At 58.7% G+C, this 17,727-nt stretch overlaps 1 protein-coding gene across 2 annotated transcripts in view; it reads right to left on the bottom strand.

Annotated features, from left to right (window-relative positions):
* The window catches only part of LRP5 (LDL receptor related protein 5), a 99,889-nt gene that overhangs the window by 36,062 nt on the left and 46,100 nt on the right, over window positions 1-17,727 (bottom strand). For both annotated transcript variants that reach the window (XM_026483016.4, XM_048217605.2), the window contains 2 exons: window positions 8,672-9,068; window positions 7,098-7,269 (listed from right to left, as the gene is read on the bottom strand). In XM_026483016.4, coding sequence (XP_026338801.3) covers window positions 7,098-7,269; window positions 8,672-9,068 — 569 coding nt within the window. The remainder of the gene's footprint in view (window positions 1-7,097; window positions 7,270-8,671; window positions 9,069-17,727) is intronic.

Raw genomic sequence — 17,727 nt, 5'->3', positions numbered from 1 at the left:
CAAACGCAGGCAGTCAGGCGCACAGGCTGTAGAGTCTGACCCCTGCCCTAGAATCGAAGCGCTTGTGCCCTCGATTTTCAGGAAAGGAAACTGGATGTCTCTCCAAGAAGTTATGTCAAAAACGACCACGCCAGATGCCAGAGATGCCCGGGGCCAGCCTTGCTCTCTCTGACCTTTGGCTTCCGTCCTCCTGCGCTGGGCCGCCTCCGCGCTCCGTGCCCGGGTCTGGGGTTGGGGAGGGGGCGGCAGAGAGGTGGGACGAGCAGAGCAGACCCCTGCAGGTCCCAAAGAAGCCCACCCTCAGCGGCGCTCGGAGGGGCAGCACCCACGGAGGTCCACAGGGAGGCCCACAAAACGGTGGGCCCCAGAAAGCCACCATGCGGAGAGATAGGAGCCCAAGACCAATGCTTTGAAAGCACACGTTTCAAGGGAAAAGGCTTCTGTTTTCTGAAGGAATGATTATCACAGGCAGACATAACCACCGAAATTAAAACTGCCCTGATTATGTTGTTTCACGGAACAAAAAGATCTTAAACACACACTCGTGTGCACAGGCACACGGCTCAGCTGCGCGGGAGCCCCATGCCCTCACTTCTTCCCTGGGGGACGAGGGACACAGCCACCAGGCCTTGTAACCACCACTCTTGTGCCGAGCATTCATTCTGGTTGTACCGGAAGTCCCCTCCATCGACCCAGTACGTGTCAGGAGCGGGGAGACAGAGATGTATGTAACTTCTCAGTCTGTGACTTATCCTCAGCCCGCCAGCCCGCCCCCCAGGTGCGTGGATGGGGTACTCCATCTGAGAGCCAACCCTGGACGGCAGATGTCACTGTCCTGGCCAGAGTGAGACAGCAGGGGGCCTCAGAGAACCCAGATGATCTGGGGGGGCCCCCAGCAAGTCCGTGGCAAGCCACGCACAGGCGACGCTTCCTGCCGCAGAAACAGGCTAAAGAGCCTGGGTCGGCCTGCAAGACCCCTGCTTGTTCCATCCTCGAGTCCGAGCAGCCCAGAGGGAAACGGCCGAGGATGAAGCTTCAGAAAGACTCAAAGGGCCAAGACCAGTCCCTGCTCTGAGTCAGGTAACAGCTGAGACCACCCTCCACGGACACGTGTCACGATGTGTGTGCCCGGCTGCTTTAATGCTTTGCCTGTGTCAGCACTGCTAATGGGCGCGATTCCTCCCCCGTTCTAGAAACAGAAGGCAAGAGAATCTGCACAAGTGAGAGAAGGCAGGGCTGCGGAACAGACGCGGCTAGAGAAGCAGCTGAGGCGCTGTCCGGGGAGCTAGGCTGTCACCCCCGCCCCCGCCCCAATCCCCTCCTCGGCGACCCTCTAGAGCGCGGACAGCCTGCGACGTGCTGCCGCTGCCCTGCGATGTGCTGCTGCTGTACCGTTAGCCCGGGTCTGTCTCCCCTCTAGGGCACCTGCCCCATCAGGGTGCGGGTCTGTCTTTGCGGCTCTTCCAGCACAAGGCAGCCACTGTGGATGCTGAGGAATGAACAGGTGCTCGCCAAGGGGTGCGGAGGGGGCTGGGGGGACATGATGGGAACTCTGAGCGGCCAGGGGAAAGGGGAAGTGGGAGCCACAGACAGAGTGTGGGGCGGGCCCCCTCAATACAGACCCGGTGTCCTGAGTCCGTGCCCACCGTCAGCATGGAGACCCTGGGCAAGCTGGACCCGAGAGCTCCCGTCTGCTTTGGGGGCCAGGGCCACTCACAAACAAGTGGTGGTGACGGTGACGATGCTGACGATCTGTACGCTAAGCCAGAGCGCGAGCACTGGACGGGCGTCGAAGCTGCTGCAGCTTCTGGCCAGGAGAAGCGGCCTCCAGGCGGGAACCGGGATGTCAGCATTTTGCAGAAGGTGAATCGTCCCCATGCACGAGACCACAGCACGTGGCAGGAGGTAAGTCTGGGCTTCCGAGGGAGGGGGCAGCTGGGCATGTGGGCTCAGAGGGCGCCTGGGAGGGAAGGAGCTGCCTGGGGGCGGGGGCACGCTGGGCTGTCACGAGCCTGGTGTCTGCCAAGCAGCAGGGACAGAGGCAGAAAGGGCCTGGCGTCTGCCGGGAGCAGGAGAGAAGTGCAGGGCCCAATGGCCACTGGGTAGAAATAGCTTAGGGAGACAATGAGCCCTGGTTGCTTTTATGAATCCGGTTGACCCTTGTGACATGAGACCTAAGACCAGCAGCGGGGCAGGGGAAGGAAAGTGCTCTCGGGGTGCGGAGCCCAGCAGGGCAGGGGAGGGGAGGGAAAGTGCTCTCGGGGTGCAGAGCCCAGCAGGGCAGGGGAGGGGAGGGGAAAATGCACAAGCAAATGGTGGGCCGTAGGAACGCTGGAGGCCTGGTCCTGAGGGCGCGGCTGTGGGAAGGGCTGCACACGAGAACTAAGGGCACCCATGAGGCAGGACCCTCCGGCCCAAGGGCTCTAGCCCCAGGAAGACAGGTAAGGAGGTGTCCCAGGGAATTCCTAGCCCAGGAGGGTGGAACATGAAGCAGAGGCAGCTGTGAGGACACAGAAGGGAATGGGGGGCTGCGTCCATGGACCTCAGCCCCCACCCACCCCACGTGGCTCTAGTCTGCAGGAGTTGGGGAGGTCGGGGGCACCTCCCAGAGTGAGCCTGGAGGGAGCAGCATAAGCCCACCCCCACCGGGGGAGCCACCCCGCCACTCCCAACTGTCACGATGGCAGCTAGCTGGCCAGCTGAGGGGCTGCCCTGGGGGCGGGGCTGAGCCTGATGTCCAGGACAGCTGTCACAGACAAGGCCGGCGGAGGCCCCACCTGCAGGGCAGCCCGCGATTCGGCCTTGTTCTGTAAGTCGCATCTCTGCGCCGCTAGTGCCATCCAGATGGATCCCCGTTTCATCAGCCCGGCCTCTGCAGACCTTTGATCTCCTCCCAGTTCATCAAGGGATTAGCCACAGCTGCCCTATCAAGTCCTTCTCGGGGGGCCTGGTGGGCGGAACACGGGAGCCCGATTACCTCTTCAAAGGGGCAGCCAGTTTATCACCGTCTACAGTTCCTTTCCTCCAGCGCCTTCCCTCTGCGTTCAGAGCCAGGCCGTGCGCACAACAGGCCACACGGACTCCGTTCTCGCCATCAAAGGCAACCGTGCGAGGCAGGCCCGAGGCCAGCACTCTGGCTCCTTAGCACGTGGCCCGGCCGTTCCATGGTCACTGAGCATAATTTCTTGGAAACATTACCACTGCTAGAAGCACGTCCTGTTGCTGTCCTAGCCCCGTTTACACCTCTCCTGACCATCCCTCCCACCTGGAAACCGAAAAGTAGACACGGCCCCTGGTCCCTCAGTGGTTCCCCCGGAAGCCCTCGGAATCCTCTGTGACCTCCAGCACTCCAGCAGGGGCTTCTGCACGAAGCTGGTGGCCTGACCCGAAGCTTGGTCCTGAGAGGCGCACCAGAGGAACCACTGTTGGGCACACGCACCAAAGGGGCCCAGGCACCTAGAACAGAGCTGGCGCTCACCAGGTGCTCAGCGGCAAACCCCGGCACCCGAGAGCGAGGGCCAGGAGGCCACAGCAGGAACACGAGGCAAGGCCCCTAGCACGCTCGGGCCACCTCCAAAATGTCCACCCCTGTGTCTGGGGTATTTCCGCCCTGGAGAGAATGCTGGAGCCTGAGAAGCCAGCACGACCCGAGAGCACCCAGGACTCACCTGGGACATCTCCCACTGGGGGGAAAAGACGCACTGAGTTTACATGGAGGACTGTCTCCATGTTCGTGCACGTCAGCAGCCCCACAGCAGGGAAGGGGCCGAGGGGGTGCCCAGCACAAACCCTGTGGCTAGGGTCAGCCCCCAATGCACGGGAGGCGGCAGCGACGGTCCCTGCTGGTGCCGGCATTCCCAAACTGTGTGCCACCAGAGCCCAAGCAGGGAAAGAAAGGGACCCTCGATCGTGCAGTTTGAGAACACATACACGTCTACATTTCCCAAGTCTGCTGATTAAGATTCCTAAATACTTCTGTTCTGCAGCCTCTCTCTTCACACTTCCTGGTGATTAGCTCCAGACAGACAGGTAGCGTGCTCATTGTGCGCGTTCCTGGTTTGCCCGCGTAGTCTCCGTGCCGGCGAAGACTCCGTCCCTTACTTGGGGCCTCCCTCACCCTCGCGCTGCCATGCCGGACTGTCTTCAGTCCCTCTGTTGGTTACCCTCAGAACTGTGCTCCTACCTCTCCCCAGCCTCGTGCCACCTACCTTCTGTCCCTTCTGCTTAGCCGTTACCGAGAGGATAACGTTCAGATTCTGTGCGGAGCCTGACACTGTCTCCAGGCTTTGCGTGTGGATTGATTCTAAAAGTGGAAAATCAGGGGCGCCTGGGTGGCTCAGTCGTTAAGCGTCTGCCTTCGGCTCAGGGCGTGATTCCAGGGTCCTGGGATCGAGCCCCACATCAGGCTCCTCCGCTATGAGCCTGCTTCTTCCTCTCCCACTCCCCCTGCTTGTGTGCCCTCTCTCGCTGGCTGTCTCTCTCTCTGCCAAATAAATAAATAAAATCTTTAAAAAATAAAAAATAATAAAAGTGGAAAATCAAAACTCCCCACTAGCCTCATGACCCTGAGCAACGTACCGTCCCCCCAGACCTCAGTTTCTCATCCACAAACGGGGACCATGCCACATGCTTCCAAACACTATTGTGGGACAAACACACAGAAGGTGCTCAATGTCACCAGGAAAATGCAAATCAAACCCAGGAGACACCACCGCGCAGCCACCGGGACGGCTACGATCACGATAAAGGACATGGAACGTTACAGAGGCCGAGGCCGCGCTGAGAGCAGAACACTCGTCCGCTGCTAGCGGGAGAGCGCAGGACGGTGCAGACCATGGGCCAGTCTGACGGTTCCTCAGCGAATCACACATGAAATTCCTACACGACCCAGCAAATCCGCTCCTCGGTACGTGCCCAAGAGAACGAACAACAGGCGCTCAAACAAAGACTTGCACACAGAGCTCCGACAGCACTGCTCACGGCGGCCAGAAGGGGCAACAACCCGAACGTCCACCAACAGACGGGTGGATGACGTGCGGTCCATCCACGCAACCGAAGTTACTCTGCCATAAAACCGGAAGGCCGACGGGGGCCACCGCGCGGACGAATCCCGAAAACACTGTGCTGCGCGAGGAAGCCAGGCCCGAAAGGCTGCACGCCGGATGACGGCGCTCACAGGAAGTGTCCGGAACAGCCAAGCCCGCAGCGACAGACAGATCCGTGGGCGCCGGGGGCTGAGGAGGGGAGACGGGACTGGCTGCTTAATGAGTACGGGGTCCCGGGTGACGAAAACGTTCTGGAACTAGGTAGCGGTGATGGCTGCTGTAGTTCAACACTGAATATATGAGAGGCTGCTGAACTTTAAAACGGTTAAAATGACCCCTGTAGATGACGTGTATGTTGCCACAGTAGACGACCCCAGCACCCTGCCATGGGCGTACATGGAGCCATGCCTGTGACATGTCCGGCAGTGTCGACTAGACACACGATGCGTCCCCAGCCCCCCAGCCAGCTCCCAGGGGTGGGTGGGGTCCATGGAGACGAAGCCTCGTCGGCTGACCCCGCCGGAAACCAGGGTCTTGCCTGCAGGCTCAGAGGCTCGGGAGAAACTGGCTTTAGCAACAAGGTCGTTTGTAGGGACTCTGACGGGAAACGGCCACTCTGGCAGCAACTTGCGTGGGAGAGGCATCGACCCAGCCCTGAGTCCCCTTCCAGCTCCTGCTCAGCAGCATGGCTTGAAACCCCGCGACACAGACACACATCGGTATCCTTGCTCCCATCCCCACCCCCGCAAGCTGCCTGGTGGGGGGCTCCCTGCGAAGCCAGGACAGGCGAGAAGGTGACCCCTAGGTGGGGATGTCAATAAGCGGTCATGTGACCAGAAGCAGACGAGGATGATCCAGAAGTGACCAGAACTGAGGGAGGCGTCCACACCGAGGAGAGGCATAAACGTCGGGTGCTTCCCTGCTACAGGAACAAATTTAATTATCATATCAAGAGCGACTCAAAAAAAATACACCTGTGAGCAAAAAGCAAGTTGCCAAAGAACACATGTGGACAGTGCTTAAATTAATCACGTAGAATCAAGCAGAACAAGACTACATACCGTTCGGGGAGATACCCGTGTAGTAAAAGAAAATGTCTTGGGAACGCATCACCAAATTCAGAGCAGTGGTCACCTCTGGCTCCAACTACGTTCATAAGATTTTCTGTCTTAAGCTGGACGGTGCGTTTGTGCATGGGATTTTTCATTAAGATTTTGTATTTTGAGGGATGCCTGGGTAGCTCAGTTAAGTGGCCAACTCTTGATTTTGGCTCAGGTCATGATCTCAGGGTCATGAGATCGAGCCCCACAACGGCCTCCATGCTCAGCAGGGAGTCTGCTTGGGATTCTCTGTCTCCCTCTCCCTCTGGCCCTCCCCCTACCCCCAAACTCTTGCTCTCTCTCTAAAATAAATAAATAAATTTAAAACCAAAGATTCTGTATTTCGAAATAGTTCAAGACACACAAAAAGTCACTCAAGGAGCCCCCGCGTGTCCTTCGCCCAGCTTCCCCATGGAAACATCTTACACAACCATAGTAGACCCTGTCGTGGCTTCGCTCGGCCACACATCTTGTTAAAGGCCTCTTGCGTGTCAGAAATGTATCATGATAAATTATTTTTTCAAGGATGCTATTTGGCCAAATAGCAGAGCACAGGGACACCTGGGTGGCTCAGCTGGTTAAGCGTCCGACTCTTGAATTGGGCTCAGGTCATAGCTTCAGCATCATGAGATCGAGCCCCACGTCGGGCTCTACACTCAGTGCAGAGCCTGCTTGGGATTCTCTCTTCCTCTCCCTCTCCCCCCCAACCCCGCTCACACGTGCACCGCCCTCGTGCTCTCTCTCTCTCTAATATAAATAAAATCTTTTAAAAACCCCAGCAGAACAGAGGCATCCGTCTGATGCCTGCCTGGTACACGTGACGGGCGGCAGGGGCGGCCAGGCCTGGCTTCTGCCTAAAACTCAGGGCTCCAGACCTGCCGGGCTGTGCCAGACGGCACAGCCTATATTAAACAGCTTTAGGAACCAACGCCCACCGGTGGGGATGACTCACCTCAATTTTGTCCGTCTTGGCATCCCCCCAGTACAGCTTTCCCTCCTGCAGGTCCAGGGCCAGGCCGTTGGGCCAGCCGAGGGACGTGTTCACCAGGATGTGTCGCTCCTGCCCGTCCAGGTGGGCGCACTCGATTTTGGGGTTTTCCCCCCAGTCCGTCCAGTACATGAGGCTGGAGAAGAAGCACACGTCCTTGACGCTGTCTTGTCCCTGCTGCACCCCCGGGGCTGAGGACCACACCCTCCCCATCCCATGGCAGGTGCTGAGGAAACGCTGGCTAACTGGACAGGTGAATGCAAGCCCGGCACGCAGGCCCGGGGGCTCCACGGGAAACAGTGGTGCCCACAGTGCGGGCTTCACGACACAGGGTCCTGGGACTCGAAGGGGGCTGGTGGGACTCCTCTCCCGTCCTGCAGGTGGGCAGACAGCAGACGCCCTGCTGAGAGACCCATGGGCTGGAGGGGCCAAGCACCAGGGAGGAGGACAGGTGGAATGCAACTTTCTTCAAAGAGCCGAAGGGCTCCCGCGTGCAAAACGCAGGCTTCACAGGCAGACAGGCCAAGAGGCCCAGCTCTGCCAGCAGGCACCTCGAGCAGGTCTGCGCATGTTCTGAGCCTCAGCCCCGGGGGGAATGAGACAAGCACCTCACGCCCGTGGGTGCACCACAGATGGCAGCCACTGCCGGTCACCATGGTTACTGTTACGGCAGCCCTACGACTCCCCACGAGGCACAGCTCCCAGGTCTCCCTCCTGTCCTTCCAGCTCCTCCTCCAGGCTGTCTCCAGGACACTGCCCGTATCCTGCGAGGAGGGCTGGAGGCTTCCACCCACCAAGAGCTCCAATGGTTCCTCCTCCCTCAGGATCTGCCAGTTTCCCATTGTCAGTCATGAGCCCCAGGAAGGGGGCTGCTACCCTCCCCTGAGCTGCTGAGGTTCCCAGAAAGGCTCCTACATCGATTGAGAAGCTGTTCTCACAGAATCCTAAAATGGAAAGTTGGAGCCACACTGCCAGGTCTAATCCCAACCTCCTGGCTGTGTGACCTTAGGCAAGTCCCTTACCCTCTCTGGGCTTCAGCTTCCTCTACTGTACAACTGAACCCACCTCATGGGAAGAGAGGAGGCGGTAAAGATTCACCGTGTATAATGTTTAGAAGAGGTCCGGTCCATACACAATAAGTGCGTACCGTGATCAGCCTAGAAATCACCCTGGTGAACCATTCCATTTTACAGGTGCGAAGGGTGAGGCCCAAGGAAAGAAATGACTCACCCAAGCTCTCCAGGCCGTGTATACTTATACACAACAGCCTGTGTCAGAGCTTCTCAAAGTCTGGTCCCTGGACCAGCGGCAGCAGCATCACCAGGGAGCTGGTGAGAAATTCAAGTTCTCAGGCCCCACCCCAGACCTCCTGAATCGGAACTCTGGGAAGAGGGCCCAGCCACCTGCATTTGAACAAGCCCTCCTCCAGGGGATTCTGATGCCAGAGAAAGTTCCAGAACCACTAGTCTCTCTCACTTCCGGGTGGCCTGGCTCCAGCCCCCGCCAGGTGGGAGGTCCGCCTACCCCCCCAGCCTTACCCCATCACGGGGTGCAGCACGATGGCCCGGGGCTCGTCCAGGTCCTCGGACACCAGGATCTTGCGGGAGGTGCCGTTGAGACGGGTCACCTCGATGCGGTCGGTGCCCGTGTCCGTCCAGTAGAGGTTGCGGGCCACCCAGTCGACCGCAATGCCGTCAGGGTCATTGATCTCGGTGTTGACCAGCGTCTGTGCCCCCGACCCGTCCAGGTATGCCCTGCGGATGGCCCGCACCTCGTCGTCCGTCCAGTAGACGTAGCCCTCCAGCGGGTCGTAGTCGATGGCAATGGCGTGCCGGATGTCATCAACCTGCAGCACGATGTCGGTAAAGTCCGGCGTGTCCAGCGAGATCCTCCGCAGGTCTGTCCGCCGGGCCAGCAGCAGCACCTCCTCGGCCCCTGTGGACGGACACGCAGTGGGGTCAGAGGCCTGTGCTGGGCATGGCAGGGAGGGGCTCAGCCAGCTCCCGGGGTCAGAGTTTCCTCACAACAACCGGTGACTTTGGGTAACACTCGCCGAGACCTTACTACATGGTCACTAGTTCATCCTCATGAGGGCTCTACGAGGCCAGCACTGTTTGTATCATCATCTTACAGATGAGACCACGTAGGCACAGAGAAGTCAAGCAACCAGCTGAAAGCCACACAGCCACCTGACTTCAACCACTGTAAAAGGGCTGCTTCACACTCCGTCCCCTTCGCCACTTGCCTGGTCTGATGAAAGGCCCAGAATGGGGAACGACCCACCTCAATTATGCAGCAACGCAGGATGGGGACAGGGACGGAACCAGCCAGGCACATCCGTCAAACTCAGGCCCCTAGGCCCAGCCTCTGCAGCCAGCTGCCTGGTCAAGCCACAGCCCTCAAACAGCAGATGCTCTCCTGTACCCGGCGCCAGCTCCCTGCCACGGTGGCAGAGCCCTCGGAGCCCGGTGCCTTGCAGAGTCCACCTGGGGTCCCCTGCCCGGCTTTTCAAGTAAGGGTGGGACTCAGATCCTCACTGTCCTGCCCTAAGGCCCAGAGCTCATAATCCAATTCCTCCACTAGAGGGCGCACACATGCCAGCAATGGCTTTATGAGCCCAGGGCTGGGAAACTGAGGCAGACAGTGCTCAGAAGGCACCTCAAGTGCCTGTCTGCTTTGGAAACCTCCGAGACCCAAATTCAGATTTGTTCCTGAGTTGGTATGTGTTGGAAGGAGGGGAGGGGAATTCTGAATTTCAACAAACTGTCTTCCTCTGGGCTCCATTCCCAAAATGTTCTGTTGACATCTGACCTGTCCTTCAAGGCCCTGGTCACACATGCCGCCGCCACCTCCTCCTCCTCCTCCTCCTCCTCCGCCTCCTCCAGGAAGCTTTCTTGCCACCCTTACCCCAGCAGATGGGCTGACGGCACAGACACACACACACACACCACACACACACACACACACCACACACACACACCACACACCACGCACACCACACACACACCACACACGCACACCACACACACACGCACACCACACACACACCACACACACACCACACACACACGCACACCACACACACCACACACCACACACGCACCACACACACACACACGCATCCCACACACACGCACACACACACACACCACACACATCCCCCACACACGCACACACATGCACACACACGCACACCACACACACGCACCACACACACGCACCACACACACACATGCATCCCACACACACGCACACACACGCACACCACACAACCACACACGCACACGCACACACCACACACACACACACCACACACACGTGCACACCACACGTGCACACCACACACACCACACACCACACACACCACACACACACACCACACACACGCGCACCACACACACACGCACCACACCACACACACCGCACACCACACACACACACACCACACACGCACACACCACACACGCACACCACACACACATGCACCACACACACACTCCACACACACCACACACGCACACACACCGCACACCACACACACACACACCACACACGCTCTGCCCCTCGGCACGGGCACCACACTGAATGGTTCACTGGGATTCAGGCACATGCCCCCTTGGCTCCGCAGACCCCAGACCCACACCCAGCGCAGGTGCTGACAGCCTAAGACAAGCAGGGAGAATGCAAGGCAGAATTCTCTGTGTGACTTTGGACAGGTGCCTAACCCTCTCTGGGCTTTGGTCTCCCCATTTAAAGTGAAGAATCAGCCCAATCCGATGGTGTCTGACTTTCTGTTTAGCTCTGACATCAAGGAAACCATAAATCAGACTCCATGCAGGGGTCTGGCTTCATCTGCCACCAGGGAGGGACAGGGGAAGCCCCCCAGGGCACAGCCAGGAAGAGCCCCGTCCAAGAGGGCATCTGCAGAACTGTCCGAAGAGACCATCAGGCTCCCAAGCTGAGGCCGGGGCAGCTCACTGTCCAAGGGTGTGTGTCAAACCCCACGTGACTTCAAGCGGCACTTCCTCCCTAGAGAAAACACTGGTCCCCAAGGGAAAACGATGCTCTGTCCCAAAACACACTTTCTAAAAAATTTTTTATTTATTTTATTTATTTGAGAGAGAGAGAGAGAGAGCGCGCGTACGAGCGGGAGGAGGGGCGGAGGGAGAGGGAGCAAGAATTCCAAGCGGGCTGCGTGCTGAGCAGGGAGCCTAATGCGGGGCTCAATCTCACGACCCTGAGATCATGAACTGAGCCTAAACGACTGAGCTCCCCAGGCAGCCCCGCAAAACACGTTTCGTGCCTGTCTCACCCACCCCCGTTCCTATGGTCCTCCAGACACAATCACCTAAGACAGCGTGATCCACACACCAGTCCCGGAGGTATGATTATGCCCCATCTTACTGACGAGGAGCCTGACGCACAGACAGGTCAAGCTCCCCGACCAAGGGCACACAGGAGCAAGTGGAAAAATGAGGTCCCACAAACACCTGGATCTCACACAGGAAGCCCGAGGCCGATGCGCCGCCCAGCTAGCGTGGTCACCCGCCAGCCACTATCTCTGTAGGCATCTACTTTAGACCAGGCCCTGGACCAGCAACCGGGGTGGGGGTGGGCAAAACAGACACAGGAGCCACCGCCACGGTACTCCTGCGGTCACAGGGCAGAGACCTTCAGTGAGGGAGACCATCAGTGAACGGGGACTAGGAAGGAGAGCTGGGGTTACAGGTGGGCCTGCTAAGGGGGCCGGCTGAGACCGGGGAATCCGGCTCCAAGAACCTCGGACTCATGCAGCTGTGACCACGTACTAGATTCCGGCAGAGCGTCCCCAAGGGCCACAGAGCCATCAGGGACTAAGTGTGCCTGGCCCCAGCCCTCCATTACCCAGGTCAGTATAAAGCCTCCAGCACACCCCATTGCCAGGGAACCCCATTATCAGCATCCCTTAGAATTAAGTCTCTGTGGCTGAGGCAGTAATTAAATGCCAGGATAAATCTGTAGGTGATAATTGACTCCAAGGGGGGGTGTCTGACACCCCCTGGGCTGCAGAGCCTTTGAAGTCTTTATTTGAGCTTTGCCTGGAAGACAGGGACACTCGAGGTGAGAGCCAGAGCCCAGCCTATCGCCTCAAGCACGGAGGGGGGAGCATTCTGTCCAGGACAGGCCGGCGGGGGGCAGCTGCGGAGAGAGAACCCCCGGCCTGGGCTCCGTGCTGGCGGCTCGCAGAGGCTGCTGCCCACAGATGACCTCCAAGGCTGTTTGCAGGGTGGTCTGAGCGGCAAACCTGGCCTCGGGCCACCTGGGTGGGTGCAGGGCACTATACCGGGCCAGGAGGAGGAGAGGCCACCCCCCTCCCTGGGACCAGACACAGATCCTGGGTAGGAGTTTGTTTAAACACCAGGGAAGTAAATTGTTTAGAAACTAACAGTTTGGCCAAATGGTTTTCTTTGGGGTTGTTTAAACCAATAGCCGGCCCCACACCGCTGCCAAGGAAAGTGAACCCTTCCCCTCGCTGGCTGGGCAGCAGTCCCCGGAGCCTCCTGCGGGCGGACTCCTGACCTCTCCCCTTCCTCCCTGCACGCACACACGCAGGAAAGAAGGGCAGCGCCCCTGTCCTGGGGCCAAGCGCAGGGCACGGACCACAGGCCAGGCCGGGGCACAGCCTTCCTGGCAGCCGGCGTTCTCAAAACAGAACAGCAGACCTGAGGGATGGCCCAATGTCACAGGCATGTCAAGTTCAACACCATCCCTCCCAGCCAACACCCCTCCGGACCAAGCTGCCTGCCATCACAGGACACCGTCCTGCGGGTCGCACAGACCAGAGGAGATTCAGGAAAAGGCTGCCATTACACATCAGCACAAACGGGGGGCTTGTGACAGCGGAAACGGACCCCTTCATGGTTCTGGAGGCCAGAAGTCAAAACTCCAGGTGCTGGCAGGCCCATGTCCCTCTGAAGGCTCTGGGGGAGACGTCCTTGCCTCTTTCAGCTTCTGGCGGTTACCAGCAATCCCTGGATGTTCCTTGGCTTGTGGTTTCACCACTCCAACCTCTCCCTCTGTGCTCATACAGTCTCCTCCCCTGTGTCTCTGTGCCTCAATTCCCCTCTTATAAAGTCACTGGCTACCGGATTCAGGGCCCACCCTACTCCAGTATGACCTCATCTTAACTTGATTACACCTGCAAAGACCCTGTTTCCGAGTTAGGTCACATTCACAGGTTCCGGGGATTCAGCATGTCTTTTTGGGGGACACAGTGCAGCCCACAAGAGGTGGGGAGTAGAGGTGAGAGGTTCTGTGGAAGGACAGGCAGGTCCAAGGGGTGGGGGGACCCCAGGCAGGGGGAGCAGTGTGGCCAGGTCATTGCTGCAGCCAGGATGGACGGGAATGGGGCTGACCCACGGGATGCGGGGGCAGCTCTGCGCCCACCGCTATCTACAAGGAAGCCTCGTGCAAACAGCATGCTGTGCATGCAGCAGGAGCCCAGCCACAAGACAAACAAAGCCTCCCTGGAACAAAAGCCTGGCAGGAAACACACGCAAATGTCCACAGTGGCTATCTTTGGACCTTTCCCGGTCTTCCTTCTGGTCTCCAGCGGGGGTCTGCACACGTTTTCCGTAAAGGACCAGCCGTCAGCGCGCTAGGCTCTGCAGGTCACGACCCCCCTGTCGCCAGCGGCCAGCTCAGCATCGTAGCGCGAAAGCTGCCGCAGACAGCGCATGAGCAGAGGGGTGCGAGCCAGACTTCACGTAGGGACACCGAAATTCGAATGTCCTCTGCTCTTCCCACGTTACAAAACATTCTTCTCGTGAGTCTCTTTTCAACCATGCAAAAATGTCCAAACCATTCTGAGCTCCAAGGCTGCACTAAAATAGGCCGGGAGGGGCGCCTGGGTGGCACAGCGGTTAAGCGTCTGCCTTCGGCTCAGGGCGTGATCCCGGCGTTCTGGGATCGAGCCCCACATCAGGCTCTTCCACTATGAGCCTGCTTCTTCCTCTCCCACTCCCCCTGCTTGTGTTCCCTCTCTCGCTGGCTGTCTCTATCTCTGTCGAATAAATAAATAAAAAATCTTTAAAAAAATAATTAAAAAATAATAAAATAATATAGGCCGCAAGCCACTCGGCCCACGGGCCATGGAGGTTTGCGGACCCTCGGCCGACAAGTATGCGTGCCTTTCACAACATGAGACGGCCCGTCCTAGTGACGGCGGAAACCGTGTCAGGAGAGCAGATACACAGGAGCTCTCGGGACCCTCCGCTCGACTTTCCTGTAAACCTAAAACTGCTGTACGAGATAAAGTCTGCACTTTTTTAAGTTCACTGAAAGGCATCTAAGTCAAGAAGAAAGCCGCCCAGACCCCAGCAGCAAACAGGAGAGAAGCGTAACCGGAAGAAGGTACCGCAGGTGGAAAATGCCGGCCGCGCAGCGGGGCTGCAGCAGGGCCCCCGCCTCCCAGAGGACGGTGCCCAGCACGCACTTCCTGGACGGCAGTGTGGCTCGGGGACCCTCTGCCCCAGCCATTTCCCCTCTGAGAACCCAGCCCGAAGCAGCTGCTAGAAATGCACGCGGATTCCTGGTCACAGATTCCTGGCTGCCCAGGGTCATCGTGGCCTCGCGATCACAGCAAAACCCAAACCCACGGAGAAGGGCCTGCAGGCAACGTCAATATCCCACAAAGCGAGAACATCAAATAAATGAAGGGCCCACGAAAGCACCGGGCTCTGGAGTAGGGCTGGGGGAGGTATGCCCTCCGAGCAGTGGAGGAGGTCAGGCCCGACGGGGGTCCCGCGCTAAAAGACATCGTGCAAACCCAGATCTGAATGCAAGCAGAGGGGACAGAGGAGCGAGAAACAGCCAAAAGTTAGCAGCGGTCATCTCTGGGAAGCAATGTCACGGTTACGGGTGGTTTCTATTTACTGTTCTTTTGTGTGATGGTTTCCTTTCGAGGGTGAACGCAAATGTTACTTTTCAACAAGAAAACATCAAGACTTTAAAACCTGGTGCCTGGCTTATGCCGAGAGGCCTCATGGTTCCAGCGGTGGGGGGAGGGGCTGGCCTCTGGGGACAAGGCTTTCTCACTGGCCGACCAGTGGGAATGGAACGGCCACACAGGGCTGACCTATTTGGCCTCCAGGTTCTGAGCCGAGTGGGAGAGAAGAATCACAGGAGGAAGGATGGGGCAGAAGGATCCACAGCCCCCCGGACAGCCCAGGAGGAGAGCCCCCTGCCAGGGGGTCCAGCATGGAGACCTGGAAGATCCTTAACGGTTAATCCCCTCTGCACCCCAACATAGGAAAGTATTTTTCATGATGAGCAAAACCACACGTCCCAGGATGTGGACCGACCAGGCCCTGCGTTCCCCCCTACCCGCCACCCAGCATCAGGCCTGGCCCTCCCAGCGGGCAGAGTGGACATCACAACTGTCCCCTTTGAACCAAATGCATCTCCAAGAAAGGACGGTCCCCACTCAGAGGCTCACACCACCCCAGGGCGGCTGCTTCTACCGGCTTCTTTTCATCACGCTGCACTCGGGAAGCGGAGCCTCCTGTCTCCCTCCAGCCCCAACCCCCCTCGCTGCCCCCCACCTGTGACTTTGTGCAGGCAGAGCCAGGTCCCAGCGCAGGCCGCCCTCCACACTACCGTCTCTGAGGCCATAAACAGCTTCACAGCTGGTAGGCAGCCAACTTATTTTTGTTTTTAGCAATTGATTAAGTTTCTCCATGGCCCCCTGGGGTAAGCTGTTGGACAAGCACGGAGACCACAGCCCGGCGTCATAGCCCAGGAGACCGTGCCGAGTGACCACAGGGGAAGTGGCCGGGCCAGGCACTGGCTCCACTGGAAACCTGAGGCCCGAGCAGCTGTCTGCCTGCACAGCCCACCCCGGGCCTTCCCTGAGCGTGTGGGAGGGCTGTCGCCCACCAAGAGCGGCCGGGCAGACGCCTCTGCCCGGGGTCCAGGCCTCCATCTGCACAGCTCTAAAATGGGGGAGTCACTCCTCTGCCTCGAGGCCTGGGGCGGCCAGGGCAGCAAAGTCAGTGCCAGCCTCGTGCCTCCCTTGCAGCCAGCCCCTTCCTCTCCTATCACCAGGAGTCAGCCCCTCACATGGTCTTCTACCACCCGCCCTCCCCACTGCCCCTCAGGGGCTGCTCACCATACAGGCCATACAGCCCAAAGGTCACACCCAACCGCGGCTCCCAGCCACACCTCCACACCTCCTCACTGAGTGACCTGGGGTGAGCAACTTGACCTCTGTCTCCTCACAGGTAAGAGTCAGGAGTGGCTAAGGCTCCCCAGCGAGGCTGGGAGGTCCCGTGACAAAGTCAGTGAGCCTCTGAGCCCAAGGCCACAGCCCCAGCACATGTGTCCCCCCCCCCCCCCCCCCCGTGGCACTGAGCACGCCCCGGGGACCTGCCTCAGGCCACGTTCTCTTCACGACCCAGGCCAGAGGGTCTTGAGAGAGAGAGAGAGAGACAGGAGAGCAAAATGCAGCTGGTTGGACCAATTAAAGGTGGGCGACCCGGTCACCTGAAATACGGGAACGTGGGGAAATACGGGACGATATAAAACAGGGGCTCACATGATGGAAAAGGCCCGGTCCCACGTCTCTGGGCACGTGGCTCAGCTCTAAAAAACCGCACAGAGGGCACCGGGGTGGCTCAGTGGGTTAAGTGTCTGTGTCAGCTCAGGTCATGATCCCAGGGTCCCGGGATCGAGACCGGCATCAGGCTCCCCGTTCAGTGGGGAGTCTGCTTCTCCCCACCCCTTGTTCATGCTCTCTCTCACTCTCTCAAGTAAATAAAATCTTTTTTTAAAAAACCCAAAAAACAAGAAAAGCACACAGAGTGCCTTCCCGAGCCCAGGTGCTCTGTAAATAGCAGCAATCCTTCTTCCTCCCGATGACACCCTGTCCCACAGCTCCTGGAGGTGGTGACGGCCACACCCCACTGTGCCATGGCACGTGAAAGTCCCCGGGGCCCCGACAGAACAGGGCAGGCTGCTTGGGTCCAAATCCTGCCGCTATCCCTTCTTCTGGGGCCTTGAGCAAGCTCTGACTGCCCCAACTTCTGAAGCAGGCTGGCCCCAGACCCTCTCTTACCCAGCTCCCACGAGGCCCAGTGATATGGCGCTCCGAAGTGTGCCTGCACGGCACCCCCGGGCAGCATTCTGACTGCTACTGTCCAGCCTGCCCTGGCGGTGGAGGCCAGAACCACGGAGGAGGCTGGTGGTGGGGCACCCGTGGTTCACGCAGTTCGACCTAACTCAAGCGCACTGCACCTTACAGGTTTTTTTGTTTTGTTTTGTCTTTTTAAAGTAGGCTCCACGCCCAGCATGGGGCTCAATGTGGGGCTTGAACTCACAACCCTGAGATCAAGACCTGAGCTGGGGTCAAGAGTCGGATGCTTAACTGACGGAGCCAGCCAGGCGCCCTAGCACCTTACAATGGATAAGGTGCTTTAGGACACGTGAGCTCACTTGATACTCCCAGGTCAATGAGACCCGAAGATCTTGCATTTCGTCAGGTCACGGCCACATCAGAAGCCCTGATTCCCACCTAACCAGGGTGGCAGGGAGAGGACAAGGCGCAGTCACCAAAGTC

The sequence above is a fragment of the Ursus arctos genome, unplaced genomic scaffold (assembly GCF_023065955.2).
Source record: "Ursus arctos isolate Adak ecotype North America unplaced genomic scaffold, UrsArc2.0 scaffold_23, whole genome shotgun sequence".
NCBI lineage: Eukaryota > Metazoa > Chordata > Mammalia > Carnivora > Ursidae > Ursus > Ursus arctos.
This window is presented reverse-complemented; position numbering and strand designations above follow the sequence as displayed.